At 58.4% G+C, this 16501-nt stretch overlaps 3 protein-coding genes across 6 annotated transcripts in view; 2 read left to right on the top strand and 1 right to left on the bottom strand.

Annotated features, from left to right (window-relative positions):
- SPPL2B (signal peptide peptidase like 2B) overlaps positions 1–912 on the bottom strand; it is a 31233-nt gene extending 30321 nt beyond the window's left edge. For 3 of the 4 annotated variants that reach the window (XM_088147297.1, XM_088147298.1, XM_088147300.1), the window contains exons 1-3: positions 678–912; positions 436–555; positions 148–330 (exon numbers count right to left, since the gene is read on the bottom strand). In XM_088147297.1, coding sequence (XP_088003423.1) covers positions 148–330; positions 436–555; positions 678–728 — 354 coding nt within the window. In that variant the 5' untranslated portion in view covers positions 729–912. The remainder of the gene's footprint in view (positions 1–147; positions 331–435; positions 556–677) is intronic. The other variant, XM_088147299.1, reaches the window with a different exon arrangement.
- Positions 913–1051: 139 nt separating this feature from the next.
- Positions 1052–2532, top strand: LSM7 (LSM7 homolog, U6 small nuclear RNA and mRNA degradation associated). Its single transcript, XM_088147301.1, has 4 exons — positions 1052–1196; positions 1416–1506; positions 1633–1704; positions 1822–2532. Exons 1-4 carry the CDS (start codon positions 1173–1175, stop codon positions 1962–1964), a joined length of 330 nt encoding a protein of 109 aa, XP_088003427.1. The 5' UTR covers positions 1052–1172; the 3' UTR covers positions 1965–2532.
- A 1580-nt stretch (positions 2533–4112) lies between these two features.
- Positions 4113–16499, top strand: LOC103055164 (kelch-like protein 24a). The gene is made up of 5 exons (XM_088147296.1): positions 4113–4135; positions 11359–12383; positions 12520–13444; positions 14377–14788; positions 15279–16499. The coding sequence occupies exons 3-5, from the start codon at positions 12535–12537 to the stop codon at positions 15586–15588; spliced, it is 1632 nt and encodes a 543-aa protein (XP_088003422.1). The 5' UTR covers positions 4113–4135; positions 11359–12383; positions 12520–12534; the 3' UTR covers positions 15589–16499.
- Positions 16500–16501: the final 2 nt, after the last annotated feature.

Raw genomic sequence — 16501 nt, 5'->3', positions numbered from 1 at the left:
AACGGCATTTTAAAGAAAAGCAAAGCTTCGAAGGACTGGAAAGCACCGGGATAATAGAAGAGACCACCGCAGCCGGTTCTTCCGCCCCCGGGACCCGACCCAGAGGCGCGGGCCGGAGGCCCTCCCGAAGGGCCCGCGAGGACTCACCAGCCTCTCCTTGCTGACCACCAGCAGCCCGCGAGCGCCGTTGATCTGCGCCAGGCGCACCTTCTCGTAGAAGGTGCAGTTCCCCCGCATCACCATGGGCACCGCGTTGCCGAAGCCTCCGTCGGGGACCTCGGACGGAGCGCACAAGACCGACACCGTCTGATCCTGCAGCGCCAGGAGGGACTGCGGGAGGCGGGGAGCCGGCCGTCAGCGAGGCAGGGAAGCGGGGGGGCCGGAGCCGGGCCCAGCCTCGCCCCCGCCCCGCCCCGCCCCGCCCGCGGCACTCACCGCCTTGCCCAGGTCGTGCGGCAGGTGGGCCCACTGCGAGTTGAAGAGGATGCAGTAGTCCTTGCCGCCGCCGCCGCCCTTCTCCGGGAAGACGCGGACCACGCCGAACTCTCCGGACACCTGGGGAGACGCAGAGCAGCCACGCGAGCGGCGCCCTCCTCGCCCCCTGCCGCCCCGCTTCCCTGCCTCGCTAGCCAGCCAGCCAGCCGGCCAGCCCACCCCATCGGAGCGCCGCGGCTCACCTGGAAGACCAGCAGGGCCAGCACCCACCCGCGCGGCCCGCGAGCCACCATGGCTGCCTATTGTCTCCGCGGGGCCGGGAAGGAGCGGAAGGGAAGGCCGCCGCCAGGCCAGGCAGGAAGCGAGCGCCCGTTACTTGGCAACCCCCGGAAGTTCCTCCCTGACCGCCGAGCAGAGCTCCGCCTCTTCATTTGTTCATTTGGCCGGCGCGACTTCGCCCCAGAGAGGCTTCCGTGAGCGGAAAGCCTCGCCTCGCAGGGGCCGCGGGCGGAGACGGTTGCCGGGGCGACCCGAGAGCCTTTCTGGAGCCGAGCCTCTGTTTTAGAGCAGAAAAGAGGCGATCCCGACCTCGTCCGAGAGCGCCGGAAGTTCGGTCGTCCGCGGAGGTGCCTGCCGGTCACGTGACCGCGGCCCGCCGTCAATTGGAGAGCGGGCAAGAGGTGGTCCCGGAAGAACTGTCGGCGGAAGTGACGCCACGAGGGGAGGCAAGGGGCGGGATGCCTGGCGAGAGCAAGATGGCGGTAAGCGGCATTTCGGCCGGCCGCCTCTCTTCCGACGGCTGAGGCTCCTCGGCGGCGGGGCAGGAGCCGCCTTCCCGGAGGGCGGGTGGACGGACGGGCCGGCGGGCGGGGGGACGCTGCAACCTCCCTCTCGGGGAAGGGCTTCCTGGCGGGGTTGTGGGGTTCTTCCCTTCAGGTCGCGGGGCTCACGGGGTCCTCGGTCTTCTCGTTCGCGCGCAGGACAAGGAGAAGAAGAAGAAGGAGAGCATTTTGGACCTCTCCAAGTACATCGACAAAACCATCCGCGTCAAGTTCCAAGGGGGGCGGGAAGGTGAGTTTCCTCCGGGGAGGCTCCGTCCCGGTCGCTTCGGCTCGGGCTGCCGATCCGATCCGATCCGATCCCCGGCGTTCGGCCGCACGGAGGGCGCCCGGTAATTCTCCCTTCCTCTCCCCGCAGCCAGCGGTGTCCTGAAAGGATTTGACCCTCTTCTCAACCTGGTGCTGGACGGCACCATAGAGTACATGAGAGGTGCGTAGGAGGTCTCGCGGGAGGCCTGCGGCTTGGGCCCCCTGCCCTTCCGCTTCGGAGTGGGGCGCGGCAGGCAGGTGAGACTAATCAGGCGACTCTTTCTAACACCCCCATCAGATCCGGATGACCAGTACAAGCTCACCGAAGATACGCGCCAGCTCGGACTGGTGGTCTGCAGAGGGACCTCCGTGGTCCTCATCTGCCCGCAGGACGGGATGGAAGCTATACCGAACCCCTTCATTCAGCAGCAAGATGGCTAACCTGTCCAGGCTGCCGTTCAAGCCTTAGGAGGACTGGAGTGCGGTTGTCCTGAAAAGAAGCCTCTTTTGCAAGAAAAATTATTTTTTTACACTCATTTTATATAGGAGAAGGACCTTATAACTTTTTTTTACATTGTATGGCACCATGTGTTGGCAGGGAAAAGCCTTGCAGTGAGGTGATGTCTTTTGTCTGCAGCCGGTTTAGAGTGTCTTGCTGCTGTAAACAATTGAAAGTGCATAAGAAGGTTCAGTGAAATACAACAGACTATTCTTGGCGGTTCTTGGTCCTTTACTCCCTGGATGAACAATGTAGTTCTTCCCTGGATTGGTCCTGTTTCACCAGGCCTTCATCGTTGTCTGCTGACAGCTCTGTGCTGCTTTCTCAGGATGGGGTGTAGGACAACTGAACAGCCTCGTGAACTTTTTGGTAAGAATTGTAAAGAAATGGTGATGAAATTTGTGTAGTTCGTCAGCTTCAAGGGATGTGTTCCTTTTTTGTTGTTGTTGTTTCTCACTGGAGAAGGAGAGTTTCTGAGTTGATATATAATAAAATATATCCTGAACCTTCTCACAAGTTGTAATGTTATGGAACGTGAAAACTCTTGGGTAGTGCGCATTGAGAAGAAAACTGTACACAGTGTTAATTTAGGCAGTATCCTGGACTTGAGATGCCATAGCTATTGTATTAGCTATTTTATTTAAAATGATTCCTGGGCTAGAACTTTAAACCTGGTCCAGATCTGCTTGCTTGGTAACAAAAACTCTCAAAACCGGCACCTTGAATTGGACCTGGAAATAGACTGGTAACCAATGCAGCTCATGAAGCAGAGGCATAACATGTTCTGCTAGAGACACACATAACTGCCTGCGCTGCTGTATTCTACACCAGCTGAAGCTTCCGGATACTCTTCAAGAGCAGCCCCATGTAGAGCACAATACAGTAGTCCAACTGGGAGATCACTAGGGCATGAGTGACTCTGAGTTGCCCCCCGCCCCTGATCTAGGAACAGGTGCAACTGATGCACAGTACAAAGTTCAGCAAAGGCCCTCCTAGCCACGACTGCCACCTGCTCCTTGAGCAAGAGTTGTGAGTAGGAGAACCCACATATTGCACATGGGGTCTGTCTGGGGCAGTGCAACCGGCACCGGGATAAGATACCCACAGTATTGCTTAATTCACCAGGGGTGGAAAGGTATAATTGGGTATCATCAGCATACTGATGATTCCTCATCCCATGGCGACGAATGAGCTCATGCAGCTGGCCTCATGTAGATGTTAAATAGGAGTGGAGAGAGTACTGACCTCTGCAGCACCCCACACAGTAGGGGCTGAGGGCGGGTTCTCTCCCCACCCCAATAACCACCGACTGGAATAGACCCTTAAGAAAGGAGGCAAGCCAGCACAACACAGTGCTGCCCACCCCTGATCCTCTGAGTCAGTCCAGAAGGATACCATGGTTGATGGTATCGAAAGCTGCTGAGAGGTCAAGTAGGGCGAGGATGGATGCTCAACCCCCATCCTGTGCACACCAGGAATGATCCAAAAGTGCAACCAATGCCGTTTCCATCCCATAACCAGGTCTGAATCCTGACAAAAGGATCTAGATAATCTGCTTCATCCAGGGTTCTCTGAAGCTGTTGGGCAACCACCTTCTCAATCACCTTCCCCAAAAAGGGGAAATTCGATAATGGATGAAAATTGTCCAGTATGGTAGGGTCCAGTGATGGCTTCTTGAGGGGGTGTACCAAGTCCTCCTTAAGAGGTGAGGGAACAATCCCGTCGCTGCTAGAACCCACTCACATGACACTCCCTGGGCTGCCTTAACCAGTCGGGAGTGGCGGGGTTTAAAGAGCAGGTGGCTGAGCTCACAGCTCTAAGGACCCTGTCCCCTTCCTCAGGCCCAACAGGTTCAAACCATTTCCAGATAACTGGGCAAAACTCCTCCCCAGGGACCTTGTCTGGACCTGCCACAAGGCTAGCGTCCAACTGAGCAAATTTGAGTGAGTTTTACAGATGCTGGATGGATTTCTCTGCATGCCCCTGCAGGGGGTTCTCCGAGTCCCCTCTACCCAAGAGGGCATGTGTCACCTGAAACGGCCACAGGACAGCTATCTGCAGACACAATGAAGGTGAAGAAGTACTGACGCTTCGCCACCCTTACCGCCACAAGGTAGGCTTTAATAGCAGCTCTAACCCGTGTCCAGTTGAGTTCATCCCCTGTGGAACGCCAGTGACACTCTAGATGTCTCTTCTCTCACTTCAACTCCCTTAGCTCCTCTGTGAACCATGGGGAGTGCCGGGATCCACGAGAGGGGAGAGGTTGCATAGGCGCAATCTGATCCAAGGCCTCAGCTGCCTTCTTATTCCAAGCGGTGACCAAGCTTTGGATGGACCATGCAGCAGATCAGCAGGAACAACCCCCAGCTCCCTCTGGAACCCATCTGGGTCCATTAGTCACCGGGGGTGGATCGATCTAATGGGTCTGGCCTCCCTGCAGTGGATGGTGGCACCAGAGAACCCCATGGCAATCAGGGTGTGATCTGACAAGAGACACCAAAAGCTCCTCCAATTTCAGATCACATAGCCACTGCTTCGACAGGTACACCAGATCTGGTGTGTGACCACTGTCCTGTGTCAAACTCTGGATGACCTGGGATGGGTCCATGGCTGTCATGGTGGCCATGAACTCCTGAGCTACCTCAGAACCCACTCCCAGAGAAGGCAGATTGAAGTCCCCCAAGACCATAAGTCTGGGGAACTCCACTCCCAACCCAAAGATGGAGTCAAGGAGCTCAGGCAAAGAGGTTGCTATGCAGCAGAGAGGCTGGTACAACAGCAACAGTCCCAGCTGATCCCTAAAGCCCAACTTAATGAACAGGGTCTCACATCCGGTGACCTGTGGTGCAGCAGCCCTGAAAGCTGTAAGAGATTCCTGGATAACAATCACCACACCTCCATCCCTGCCCCTGGATCTTGGCTGATGCCACACCTGAAACCTCGTTGGGCATATCTGGAAGGGCCACCCCCCTCCCCCCCACTTCCAGGCCAGTTGTATGTCAGTCATGGGAATGTGGTGAGAGCTTGTGTGGCTGAAACATCCCTCCTTGAAAGAAAAAAACAGCTGGCTGCAGTTGTTGGAAAAGAAACCTGAAAGGTATTAATAACAATTGGGCATGAGTATATCAGAATACAAGATCTTCCAAGCCAAGTCATGAAGGGGTAGAGAATTTCTGAACATAAAATTTTTTGTACTTAATATCACGTTACAGTTGTGAGATTTGCCCCGTTCGACAGAGAAACTCTCGTGACACGTGTGGTTCACAAAGAAGGTTTACTCATGCGTAACGTAGTAGTCACAAGCAAAGCCAGGACTGGCTTGGTACAATTGCATCACTTGTTATATTCCCCCCTTCCCGCGCTTTTTCCCGCCTCGTGATCGCGTTGCGGCTGTGGGCAATTAGGCCCCCCAATGTCCCCCCTGATCGTTCATGATGGCAGGGTCGGTCAGAGTCCATTGTCCTTGATTGCCAGTCCCCCTCCGGCTGGGTTGGCCCCTCCCTGCTACGTGCAGACCCGCGGGTTCTGTGCTGCGTTGCGATCTTGTTTCGCTGCCCTGCGGCCCCGTTCCTTGCTTGCTCGCGCCGTTATCAGTTCGTAATTAAAAGCTTCCGCTGCGGTTTTCCTGTTTAGCTGGCCGCAGGTGGCTCGTTTATTAGCGGCGCTTTCGGTTCCTCTTTTCCCCGCTAGCTACCGCCGGTGGATTCCGCGTGGTCTGGTTGCGAGCTTCCCTGCAGCCCCGTGCTTCCCTGAAACCTCGTGCTGACCGAACCTGACATGCCGCCCCCCTGACGACAACTCCCCCCCTCGGTCCTATTTCGGCTTCCCGGGGTATTTACTGTAAAAGTCCCGCACTAGGTCCGGCGCCCTTATGTGGGCTTTACTCACCCATTCGCTGTGGGACTTGGGGAAATGTTTCCATTGCACTAGGAGCTGGGTCTGCCCCTTGTGCCTCCGGGCGTCCAGTATCCGGTTGATTTCGAAATGCTGCTCCCCCCCGACCATGATGGGTGGTGGTACTCCCTCCGCCTTGTGCCAGGCGTTCCCCGGCTGGTGCAACTTTAGCAGGCTGCAATGGAACACCGGGTGGATCTTCCCGAGGCTTTTCGGGAGCGTCAGCCTGACGGTCACCGGATTGATGATCTCCGAAATGGGGAACGGCCCCACAAACCTCGGGCTGAGTTTTTTCGATGCCTGGTGCGTCTTTAGGTTTTTGGTTGACAGATACACCTGGTCCCCCACTTTCCACTTTTCCTCGGGGAGCCTCTTGCGGTCCGCGTGCTTCTTGTAGTCGGCTTTGGCTCTTTGCAATGCCGCGTGCGCCGCTTGCCGGGTCTCGTCGATTTGGGCGAACCAGGCGTCCAGGGAGTTGATCTGGGATTCCGGCTGAGGCAGCTCCGGCATGGGGACGAATTCTCTCCCGGTGGCTACTTTGAACGGAGAGAACCCGGTGCTCTTGTGGACGGCGTTGTTGTATGCCACCTCCGCGAATGGTAGTAGCTCCGCCCAATCGTCCTGTTGGTGCCCCACGTAGCAGCGCAGGTACTGTTCGTGCCCCCATTCAGGCGTTCCGTGGCTCCGTCCGTCTGCGGGTGCGCCGCGGAGGATAGGGCTTGTTTCGTCCCCACCCGCTTCAGGAACTCCCGCCAGAACCGCGCGATGAAGTTGCCGCCCCGATCGCTGACGATACGTCGAGGTGCGCCGTGGAGTCGGTAGACATGTTGCACGAACAGTTTCGCCAGCCCCTCGGCCGTGGGGACTCGCCGGCACGCTACAAAGTGCGCTTGTTTGGAGAATAAGTCCGTGACCACCCAAATGGCGGTCTTCCCCTTACTCTCCGGGAGCTCCACTATGAAGTCCATGGCGACCTCTTGCCAAGGGCCGTCGGGTTCCGCTACCGGCTGGAGTAGGCCTCTAGGTTTGCCTTTGGCTCCTTTCGCCGTTGCGCACACCGGGCAACCCCCGAGTACGCCTCCACGTCCTTCCGGAGCGTGGGCCACCAAAACTGCCGCCGGATTAAGTGGAGTGTCTTTACGAAGCCGTAATGCCCCGCGCTCCGGCTGTCGTGGGCTCTCTCCATGACCTCCCGTCGGCAACCCTCGGGCACGTACAGCTTTCCTTCGTGCCACCACAACCCCTCTTGGCCGGTTAGCGCCTCTCGGTTCTGCTTGAGCCAACCGTCCCGCTCCGCTGCCTCCGCGAACCCTTGCCTTACTTCAGACGCCGCGTCCCGTCGCTCCCCCTTGGTCTGGCTTCGGGTCACCGCCTTTGCAGCCAGCCTGCTGGCGGGGATGACGGAGTCCACGATCTCCTCCCGTAGGCTGGCGTGTTGGGGCATGCGAGACAGTCCATCCGCTAAGAAGTTGCGCTTCCCGGGGATGTGTTTCAGTGTGAACCTGAACCTCCCGAAGTATTGGGACCACCGTGCCTGTTTGGGGGATAGCTTACGCGGGGTCTTCAGGGCCTCGAGGTTCTTATGGTCCGTCCACACCTCGAACGGTTCAGTTGCCCCCTCCAGTAGATGCCTCCACGTGGCCAGCGCCCACTTGACCGCGTACGCCTCTTTCTCCCACACCATCCACCTCCTCTCCGTCTCGGTGAATTTGCGGGAGGCGTAGGCGCACGGGTGGATGGCCCCCTCCGGGCTGGGTTGGAGCAGGACTGCTCCCGTTGCCACGTCTGATGCATCCACTTGGATTATAAACCGCCGGTCTGGGTCGGGATGGCGCAGGATCGGCTCCGCGGTGAACCGCTGTTTTAGTTCCTCAAACGCCCCCTGGCATTCTGCAGTCCACGCGAGTGCCATGCTGGGCTTGGGGGTTTCCCAGTGCCCTTGGTTTTTAGCAGGTCGGTTAGGGGAAGGGCGATTTGGGCGAAGTTCGGGATGAACTGACGATAGAAGTTCGCAAACCCTAGGAAGCTTTGGAGTTGCCTCCGGGTTCGCGGCGCTTCCCAGCCCAGGACATCCCTTACTTTCGCCGGGTCCATCTCAATTCCCCGGCTGGATATTCGGTAGCCGAGGTAGTCTAGTTGCTCTCGATGGAACTCGCATTTCGAGAGCTTTGCGTACAGCTGTGCCTTCAGCAGTCTCTGGAGCACCGTGCGCACCAGGCTCACGTGCTCCGCCAGGGTCTCGGTGTAGATGAGGATGTCGTCCAGGTAGACCAGGACGCCCCGGTAGAGTAGGTCGTGCAGCACCTCATTAATTAGCTGCATAAATACCCCGGGGCCCCTTTTAATCCGAACGGCATCACGGAAAACTGGTAGCTTCCGAGCGGGGTGTTGAACGCCGTCTTCCACTCATCTTTTGCGCGGATCCTAACTCTGAAGTAGGCTTCGCGCAAGTCCAGTTTTGTGAACACCCTCCCCTTCGACAGATGCGACATCAAGTCCTTCATCACGGAGAGGGGGTATTTGTACTCCGTGCTGATTGCGTTCAGCCCCCGGTAGTCTACGCACATACGGAGCGAGCCGTCCTTCTTCTCCCGGAATAACACCGGGGCCGCTAATGGTGACTTCGCGGGTTGGATGAATCCCCGTGCTAGGTTCTTGTCTATGAACTCGCGCAGGGCTCCCATCTCCCTCCTCGACAGGGAGTACATTTTTGGCTTAGGCAGGGTCGCTCCTGGCTCTAGCTCGATGGCGCAATCACTGGGCCGGTGTGGTGGGAGCTGGTCAGACTCCTTCTCCCCGAACGCTGCCGCCAGGTCTCGATACTGCCTCGGGATTCCGCCGCCCGTCGGGGGTTCCCCGGGTCCGGCCCCTCGCTTTGCGGTTGCCTCGCCAGTCGCCGCTGCCTCCCTCGCCTCGGGATCGTGGCGGGTCTCCGGGGTCCCGGCGCTGCTGCTGCTGCTGCTGCTGTTGCTGTCGCCGCCCGGGTCTCGGGCCCCATCTGCTCTCGCCCCGTCTCCCGGTGTCCCGGACCCTCCGCTTGTCCGCCGGTGGTTGCGGCTGCCTCCGTCTCCACGGCTCGGTCCCCTCTGCTCTCGCCCCTCGCCGGTCTGTCGACCCCGAACCGCACTGCCTCCGCCGTCCAGTCGACTCGTGGGTTCCGCCGCCGCAGCCACGCCAAGCCGAGTACCACCGCGTAGTCGGCCACCGGGACCACCACGAACCTCAGTTCTTCCCGGTGACTCCCGATCGTCATCTGGACCGGCTCGGTGTAATACTGAGCTGGTCGCCCTGCCAGCGTGCCATCTAACTGGCTGAATGAAATGGGCTCCCGGAGGCGCCTCAGCTGTAGCCCGAGCCCCGAGACCACCGCTGGGTGCATCAAGCAGTGGGTGCAGCCCGAGTCCAGTAGCGCCCGTAGCTGCACCTCCCCTCCGGATCTCACCCCCCGGACGTGTATCCTCACCCGGAACGGTGGGCAGTCCTCGTCTCCTATTGGGTCCGCGCGCCTCGACTCCCCTGCTCGCACTGGGACGCCGTTCAGTGCGAGCGCGCCTCGTTTCCCGCCGGCTCCGAGTCCTCTCCGGAGGATGCTGTCTCCGGGGTCGACCACCCCCCGCGTCCTTTCTCGGTCACCGCCGCCACTGCCCCCTTCCGCGGTCGGTCACCGGTCCTTTTCCCGTTCGCACGCGGGGTTTTGACTTCGGGCCGTGGTGGGGCGCCTTCCCGCTCCGTCGGGCACTGCGCCGCTCGGTGGCCTCTGCCTCCGCATCGGAAACACAGATTCGGGGCTCTGGTCGCCTCTCGCCTCCCGGTGGACTGCCGTCGACCGCTCCGTCTCTCCTCGGGGTCCTCTCCCTCGGCCGGTCCCTCGTCTGGTCCCGTCGTCTTGTGCTCTGTTGGATCTGCCGCCACGCCGATTCCGCCGTTCCGGCCAGCCAGATCCAATCCTTCACTGTGGCCGGGTCGTCCCGCCCCAGTGCCCGTTCCAGGATCTCTGGGTTGAGTCCCCTCTTAAAATACTTCACCTTCAGGGACTCCGGCCAGTCCGCGAGCTTCTCGGCCAACCTCCGGAACTCCAGGGCATATTCCGATACCGATTTGCCCCGCTGCCTGAATTGTAGGATGTCGTCCTCCGCCCGCTTGGCGCTCAATGTGTCCTCGAATCTGTCCCGGAGCGCCTGCATGAAGTCCGGGAAACTCCGTAGTTCCGCCGCGTTGGCATCGTACAGCCCGATCACCCAGCTGGCGGCTTGGCCATCTAGCAGCTCGGCCACGTAGGATACCCTGTCCTCGTCTCTAGCGAATAGGTGACCACCCCTCTGCATGAACCCCCTGACGTGCGTCAGAAAGTGCGGCAGCTGTTCGGGGTCCCCTGAGAACTTCCCAGTGATACCTCGAAGTCTCAGGGCGTCTGCCGCCCGTTGGTCCTCCGACCGGGGCGCCGTGGGTGGTGCCGGCGGGGGTGTCGGACCGCCCCCTGTCGCTCGCCTCCTCGTTTACCGCCGGTGGCCCCACTCTCTGCAGTAGGGTCTGGAGCATCGCCTCCACGGCGTCTAGGCGTCGCTCGACTCTCTCCTCTAGTCGGGCGAATTTCTCGCTCCACTCACGGTCCCGGAACCCCGAACCCCGGGTCATCGTAACGCCCGAATCGTCTGGTCCTTGATTCACGCCCATCGACCACCGCTCGGATGGAGTGCGCCCGGCCCTGGCCGCTGCCCCGTCGCTCCCGGGCGGCTCCGACCGCCCTTCCGCGAGCCTGGATCCCTCGCGCTCCGGCTGACCCACGGATTCCTCGTCGCTGGTCATGCCTGTATTGAGAAAGAAAACGCTCCTCGGTGGTACCGGGTAGCGCTGACGGTGAGTCCTGGCTTTATGTGAGATTTGCCCCGTTCGACAGAGAAACTCTCGTGACACGTGTGGTTCACAAAGAAGGTTTACTCATGCGTAACGTAGTAGTCACAAGCAAAGCCAGGACTGGCTTGGTACAATTGCATCACTTGTTATATTCCCCCCTTCCCGCGCTTTTTCCCGCCTCGTGATCGCGTTGCGGCTGTGGGCAATTAGGCCCCCCAATGTCCCCCCTGATCGTTCATGACGGCAGGGTCGGTCAGAGTCCATTGTCCTTGATTGCCAGTCCCCCTCCGGCTGGGTTGGCCCCTCCCTGCTACGTGCAGACCCGCGGGTTCTGTGCTGCGTTGCGATCTTGTTTCGCTGCCCTGCGGCCCCGTTCCTTGCTTGCTCGCGCCGTTATCAGTTCGTAATTAAAAGCTTCCGCTGCGGTTTTCCTGTTTAGCTGGCCGCAGGTGGCTCGTTTATTAGCGGCGCTTTCGGTTCCTCTTTTCCCCGCTAGCTACCGCCGGTGGATTCCGCGTGGTCTGGTTGCGAGCTTCCCTGCAGCCCCGTGCTTCCCTGAAACCTCGTGCTGACCGAACCTGACAACAGTCGCGATGAAGAACATCTTGAGGACTACTGGATGGACGGCCGTTAGGAATTGATGAGTGAGCTAAGAAAGCTCAACAGTAAAGCTGAGACAATCCAGCATTGCCTATAAAAGAGCTGCAGGGAAGAGAAAACTGAAATCCCATCTTCCATTCCACTGAGGTTCATCTTGGCTCTCTAAGGGGGCTTCCCATGACCTTTTGTCACTTGACCAATGACACGAAGGGTGTGGTCTGAATGACTGAGAGAGTAAAAGTGAAATGCTTGTATTGCTAAAATAAAGCTTTTAAAATCTACTGTAGTCTCCTGTTGGGTGGTGGTCACTGACTGCTCTGACGCTGCGTAAAAGATTAAAAAAATGTTATAGCAGAGCACAAACTTGTAACAACAAGGAGGCTGGGTTACAAAGATCAGGATGCTAAATGGGTGAAGATAACACTATGCCAGTCAGTCAAAGATGGTACTCTGGGCTGAGGACTGGCATTTTGATGAGTTGCAGGTCCAGCGTATCTCTGAAAAGGGAGACGCAGCATCCCAGATATGCTCCGGTTCCATGGTTTCTGCTTTGAAATGCTGTTCACTGCATTGTTCAGATGAGGGTCAAAGACTCTGGGTGGCTGAGCAGTTGCTGCTGCTGCTGCTGCTGCTGCTATTATATTTTATCCTTCCTTTTTTACATATGACTCAAGGCGGCGAACCTACTTAATCCTCCTGCCTCCTATGTTCACAACCCGTGGGGTGGGGTGGGGTGGGCTGAGAGAGAGGGACGGGCCCGGCTTCCGTGCCTGAGGCGGGACTAGGACTCACCATCTTCCGGTTTCTCGGCCAGCACCTGAGCCACCCCACCGAACTGGCTCCCCGCTAGGCTCCGAGCGTCGCCATTTCTAACCGCCATTTCTAACGTCAGGTTGGCGCTCCTTGTTCTTTTGTACAGGAACAGACGTGCTTGCTCCACGCAGAAAGCCAAGCAACATTGCCACCGGGCGGCCAGCGTGTACGAGGGCTTGTGACGTGGGTCCCCGACTAAGGCAGGCAGACCTCTATTTTTAGCACGGGAGTTGTGTCTATATTGGGCCTAGCTGCTGCTGGCCTCTCACCAAGGCTCAGATGGGAGCCAAGGTCACAGCACAGGAGGGTGTTTTACTCTGGGTTTGGCTTCTCTAGAGCTGGCCAGCCAGCATGGACCCGTCCCCGCGCACAGCAGTTCAGGCGAATCCTGAGCGTGACGCCATCCTGGAGGTGGGAGAAAAATGCTTTCTGGTCAACCGGTGGGCACTGGCCCGCCACAGCTGCTATTTTGAGGCCATGTTCTTTGGTGGCACCCGGGAGAGCGTGGAGCGGCACATCCGGATCGGGGGGATCGAGGCAGAGCCCTTTCAGGCGCTTCTAGACTTCACCCGGACGGGCAGCCTCTGCATCGCCCCCGGCAACGTCGCCAGCCTTCTGCAGACAGCCGACTTCCTGCGCTTTGAGGCTGCCAAGAGGCGCTGCGAGGTGTTCCTGGAAAGGGAGCTGCACGTCTCTAACTGCCTCAGCCTGAGGGCCTACGCGCAGCACTTCGCCTGTGTGGCGCTCGCTTCTGCCGCCCTCAACGTGGCCCTCACCCACTGGGCCGACGTGGTGGCCCACGGAGAGGTCGAGGAGCTGCCCAAGGAAACCCTGAGGGAGCTGCTACAGAGCGACGAGCTCTTTGTGGCCCGCGAGGACCTGGTCTTTGACACCGTGATGCAGTGGGTTGTTGCGGACCTGCCCGGGAGGGCCGAGAGTTTCCTGGAGCTGGTGGGCCTGGTGCGGGTCCCCTTCCTCAGCCTCTCCTTCCTCGACCACCTGGTGAAGCGGAGCCAGCGCCCTGGGCTGGACGCTCCTGCCCAGCTGCTGAAGGAGCTGGACCGCTGTCCGCCCCCCAGCTGGAAGGACGTCGCCCAGGCCCCCTGCGTCAGCCGGAGCTACGAGACCCTCTTCGTGGTCGCTGGGAAGCGCGACCAAGAGCAGCAAGAGCTCTTCCACTTTCTGCCCAAGGCCGGAGTGTGGCGAGCTTGCTCGCCCCTCAAGCGCAGAAACCTCACCCAGTACGCTGTGGCTGCAGTGGGTAATGCTCCTTCCCTTGGGGGGCTGCGTGCGTGTGCGTGTGGGGGGGCTCTGGGCTGCAGCCCCATAACAGGCAGGACCAAGTGCTGTTTACTGAGAAGGAAGGGCCCAGGAATAACCCCGCAGCGCCCGCTGCCTTGCTCAGTCATGGGCGAGGGAGACAGTGGCGCTCTCAAGCAGGGGGGCTATCTGGCGCTTGCTCCAGGCTCCACCGCAACCGGAAAAGCCCTTGGGGTCTCTGGTCTTCAGCCTGGTGCCTCGCTTGGCAGTTGCCCAGGCAGGGAACTGGGAGGAAGTGGGAGCTGGGGTTTGAAACGGGGGCTTGGCTACAAGTGCGGAGGGGCCCCAGTCACCGCCAGGTACAATCAGCACACACCGGTGAGGGTCCTCTGAATGCAGTTCCCGGCAGAAGCAACAACAGGATGGCAGTTGCTCCGCTTCTGCGGGGCCGGGGGCCAGCTTGCTTCCGGAGCAACGTGGACGGAGAAATCAGACGGGCCCCTCTTATTTTCAGAGCGTGTGAGGATAAGATAAAGGCATGTTCAGAGACCATTAGGCATGGTGGCCAAATAGGGAACTTATGTGTTCAGAGGCAGTCTACCTTGTAATGCCAGCACTTGGATGACTGCTGCCAACATGGCTTGGCTTTGACATTTTGCCCCAGCCAGGGCTCCCGTTGCTCCCCGCCTTCCCCGCTTTAGGATGCCCAACATGGTGGCATACGATGGATGGGGTGCTGCTAGGTTTACTGCTCAGTCAGAAACACAGGAACCCGCTCCGCCTGTGCCCTTGCCTGTGCTGACAGGTCCAGGGAAGAGAAAGCGACGGGGGGCGGGGGCGGGGGGAGCTATTTCTCCATGCCAGGAGGGAGCAGCCCAAATTTTTTGGCTTCGCCTTTTCCCGCCTCATCCTTTCTCTGTGGTCTCTCTGCAGGCAATTTCCTCTTCGTGACAGGAGGAAACTTCCGCGAGGAGTTTTTCTGGGCCCCTGTGGACTGGGTTTTGATCTACAACAGCTGGGATGACAGCTGGCAGGAGGGGCCGGCCATGAAGGAAGCTCGCAACAGCCACTGTGCGGTGGGGGTTGGCTTCCACCTGTACGTGATGGGGGGAAGTGCCCCAGAAGGCATCACCCCCAGCGTTGAGCGCCTCGCCCTGGCAGATTCCTCCTGGGAACCCACCAGTCCCCTGATCCATCCCGTGGAACGAGCCGGAGCTGCCGGTGTGGGGACACGGATCTATGTGGTCTGCGGCCTGGACGAGAATGGGGACGTGTGCCGGGCAGTACAGCGGCTGGACGTGGAGACGGACATGTGGGATGTTGTTTCTTTCTCGCCACTGCCGAGGTGAGGCTGGGCACAGCTTTCCTGTGGCCTTTTGGGGGGGGGGGTTGCCAAGAGCCCATTCTCTGACTTCTGGGTGCCTTGAGGACTTAGAAGTCCCCTGGTTTCTTGTGTGGCCAAGGAAGAAAGGAAGTTGGGACTCTGTGAGGAAAAGTCAAAGAGGAGACTTTGGGGACCATTCCAAACTTTCTGGCCTCCGACATTCCATCATTGGCAGATGATTCCTTACCTCATGCAGGTTTGAGATAGAGAAAGATGAAGCTGCTTTCAGAAAGCACACCCAAATGGGAGTCCCAGATGTGGAACTCCCCAGTACCTCACTCTCTCCTCGACAGGACTGAACAGTCTTCGGCTGCTGGTAGCTCAGGCCCTCTAGGAGCTTCTTGCGGGGCAGAGCAGATATGTCAGTAGGTCTAACCAGCTCCGGAGAGCAGCGCTTTTTGCAGGGGCCTCGCTTCCCAAACACCTGATGCCCTGCTTTTCTTCCCCTCAGGTATGACCTCTGCGTGGCAGCTCTGAATGGGGCCATCTACACCATTGGAGGGGGGGCCTTTCGCTTCGACGTGTGCACTGATGAGTGGACACCCGTGGATGATGGCTTGGCCCAGAAGTTCTTTGAAGGATGCAGCACTGCCAATGGACGCATTTATCTGTTGGCAGAGAGGCGGGGGAATGCTGCGGTCCCAAACATGGTGATTCTGGACCCCTACAAGGAAGTGTGCCAGGAAGTGGACCACAAGCTCCTCTGCCCCCTCCCCATCCACGGAGTGGCCTCTGTGCGGAGATTCGACACCTGGGTGTGACAGGTGTAGTCAGGGTTGTCGCCTCCTTTCCAAAGAGAGCTTTAGGGCAGGGGCAAGTTCAGACTCCATGGAGGTCACGTCTGAGCCTCCCAGTTCTGTCAACATTGGCCCTGAGGCACGAGGAGGGATTTCTTTCACAGGGTCATGGAACATCTAGTCCAATCCCTGTCTAGTGCAGGAATCTACTACTGCTGTCTCCCCAACCGAAGGCTATCCAGCCCCTGTTGAAACGCCTCCCATGAAGAGTCCCCCACTGCCCAAGGAAGCCGGTGTCAGCGTTCAGCAGCCCTAACCACTAGGAAACTCTTCCCAGTGTCTGACGTCTGCAGGCTAAACGTACCCAACATCCCCAACTGTTCCTCATCGTTTTTCCTCTCCAGGTCCCGTGTCACCTTGTTTGCTCTCCTCTGGATAGGTCCCGCTTTTCCAATACCCTTCCCAAAATGCAAATAGGACTGAACGCTATCTGACGAATGCCAAATAGAGAGAAACAAGGACTTCTTTTGGTCTCGATTCGACCTGTGGATGCAGCCTAGGATGGCACTGCTACAAGAACTCTTGGGTAGATGCCCTTTAGCCCCAGGAATTGATTTAGTTTTATCAATGTGGCTGATTATTTATTTAGTCAATTTATATAATCACCCACTTAACGTACAGTGCCGGGCAGCGTACAGTTCAAACAACAATATCAAAGTAAAATAACAAAATACATAACAACATAGTAAGAGTTAATGCAGATTACATCACAGTCAGTTCAGCAACCAAAAGTGATCCATCCAGATCTGCTGATAAATCCTCCTGAGCGTTTTTTAGCAGAACAGCTTAATGACATCCCTGACTGGCTGCCTATTCTGAATATATTGGAAGATTTTTCAGGGTTTCCTTCTTAATGTTCTTCGCCAGGCCCTCCTCG

Source organism: Python bivittatus, unplaced genomic scaffold (genome assembly GCF_059951505.1).
Source record: "Python bivittatus isolate LINGU-HERP-01145 unplaced genomic scaffold, Pbiv_v1 ctg000500_np1212, whole genome shotgun sequence".
In the NCBI taxonomy this organism is placed as follows: Eukaryota; Metazoa; Chordata; class Lepidosauria; order Squamata; family Pythonidae; genus Python; species Python bivittatus.
The sequence above is the reverse complement of the archived record's forward strand: the minus strand, read 5'-3'. Positions and strand labels throughout refer to the sequence as shown.

Coding starts and splice junctions, on each gene's coding strand:
- LSM7 (XM_088147301.1), top strand. CDS start 1,173: ATGCCTGGCGAGAGCAAGATGGCG. Junction 1,197..1,415: donor CTGGCGAGAGCAAGATGGCG/GTAAGCGGCATT, acceptor GTTCGCGCGCAG/GACAAGGAGAAGAAGAAGAA. Junction 1,507..1,632: donor GTTCCAAGGGGGGCGGGAAG/GTGAGTTTCCTC, acceptor CTCTCCCCGCAG/CCAGCGGTGTCCTGAAAGGA.
- LOC103055164 (XM_088147296.1), top strand. CDS start 12,535: ATGGACCCGTCCCCGCGCACAGCAGTTCAGGCGAATCCTGAGCGTGAC. Junction 13,445..14,376: donor GTACGCTGTGGCTGCAGTGG/GTAATGCTCCTT, acceptor GTCTCTCTGCAG/GCAATTTCCTCTTCGTGACA. Junction 14,789..15,278: donor TCTTTCTCGCCACTGCCGAG/GTGAGGCTGGGC, acceptor TCTTCCCCTCAG/GTATGACCTCTGCGTGGCAG.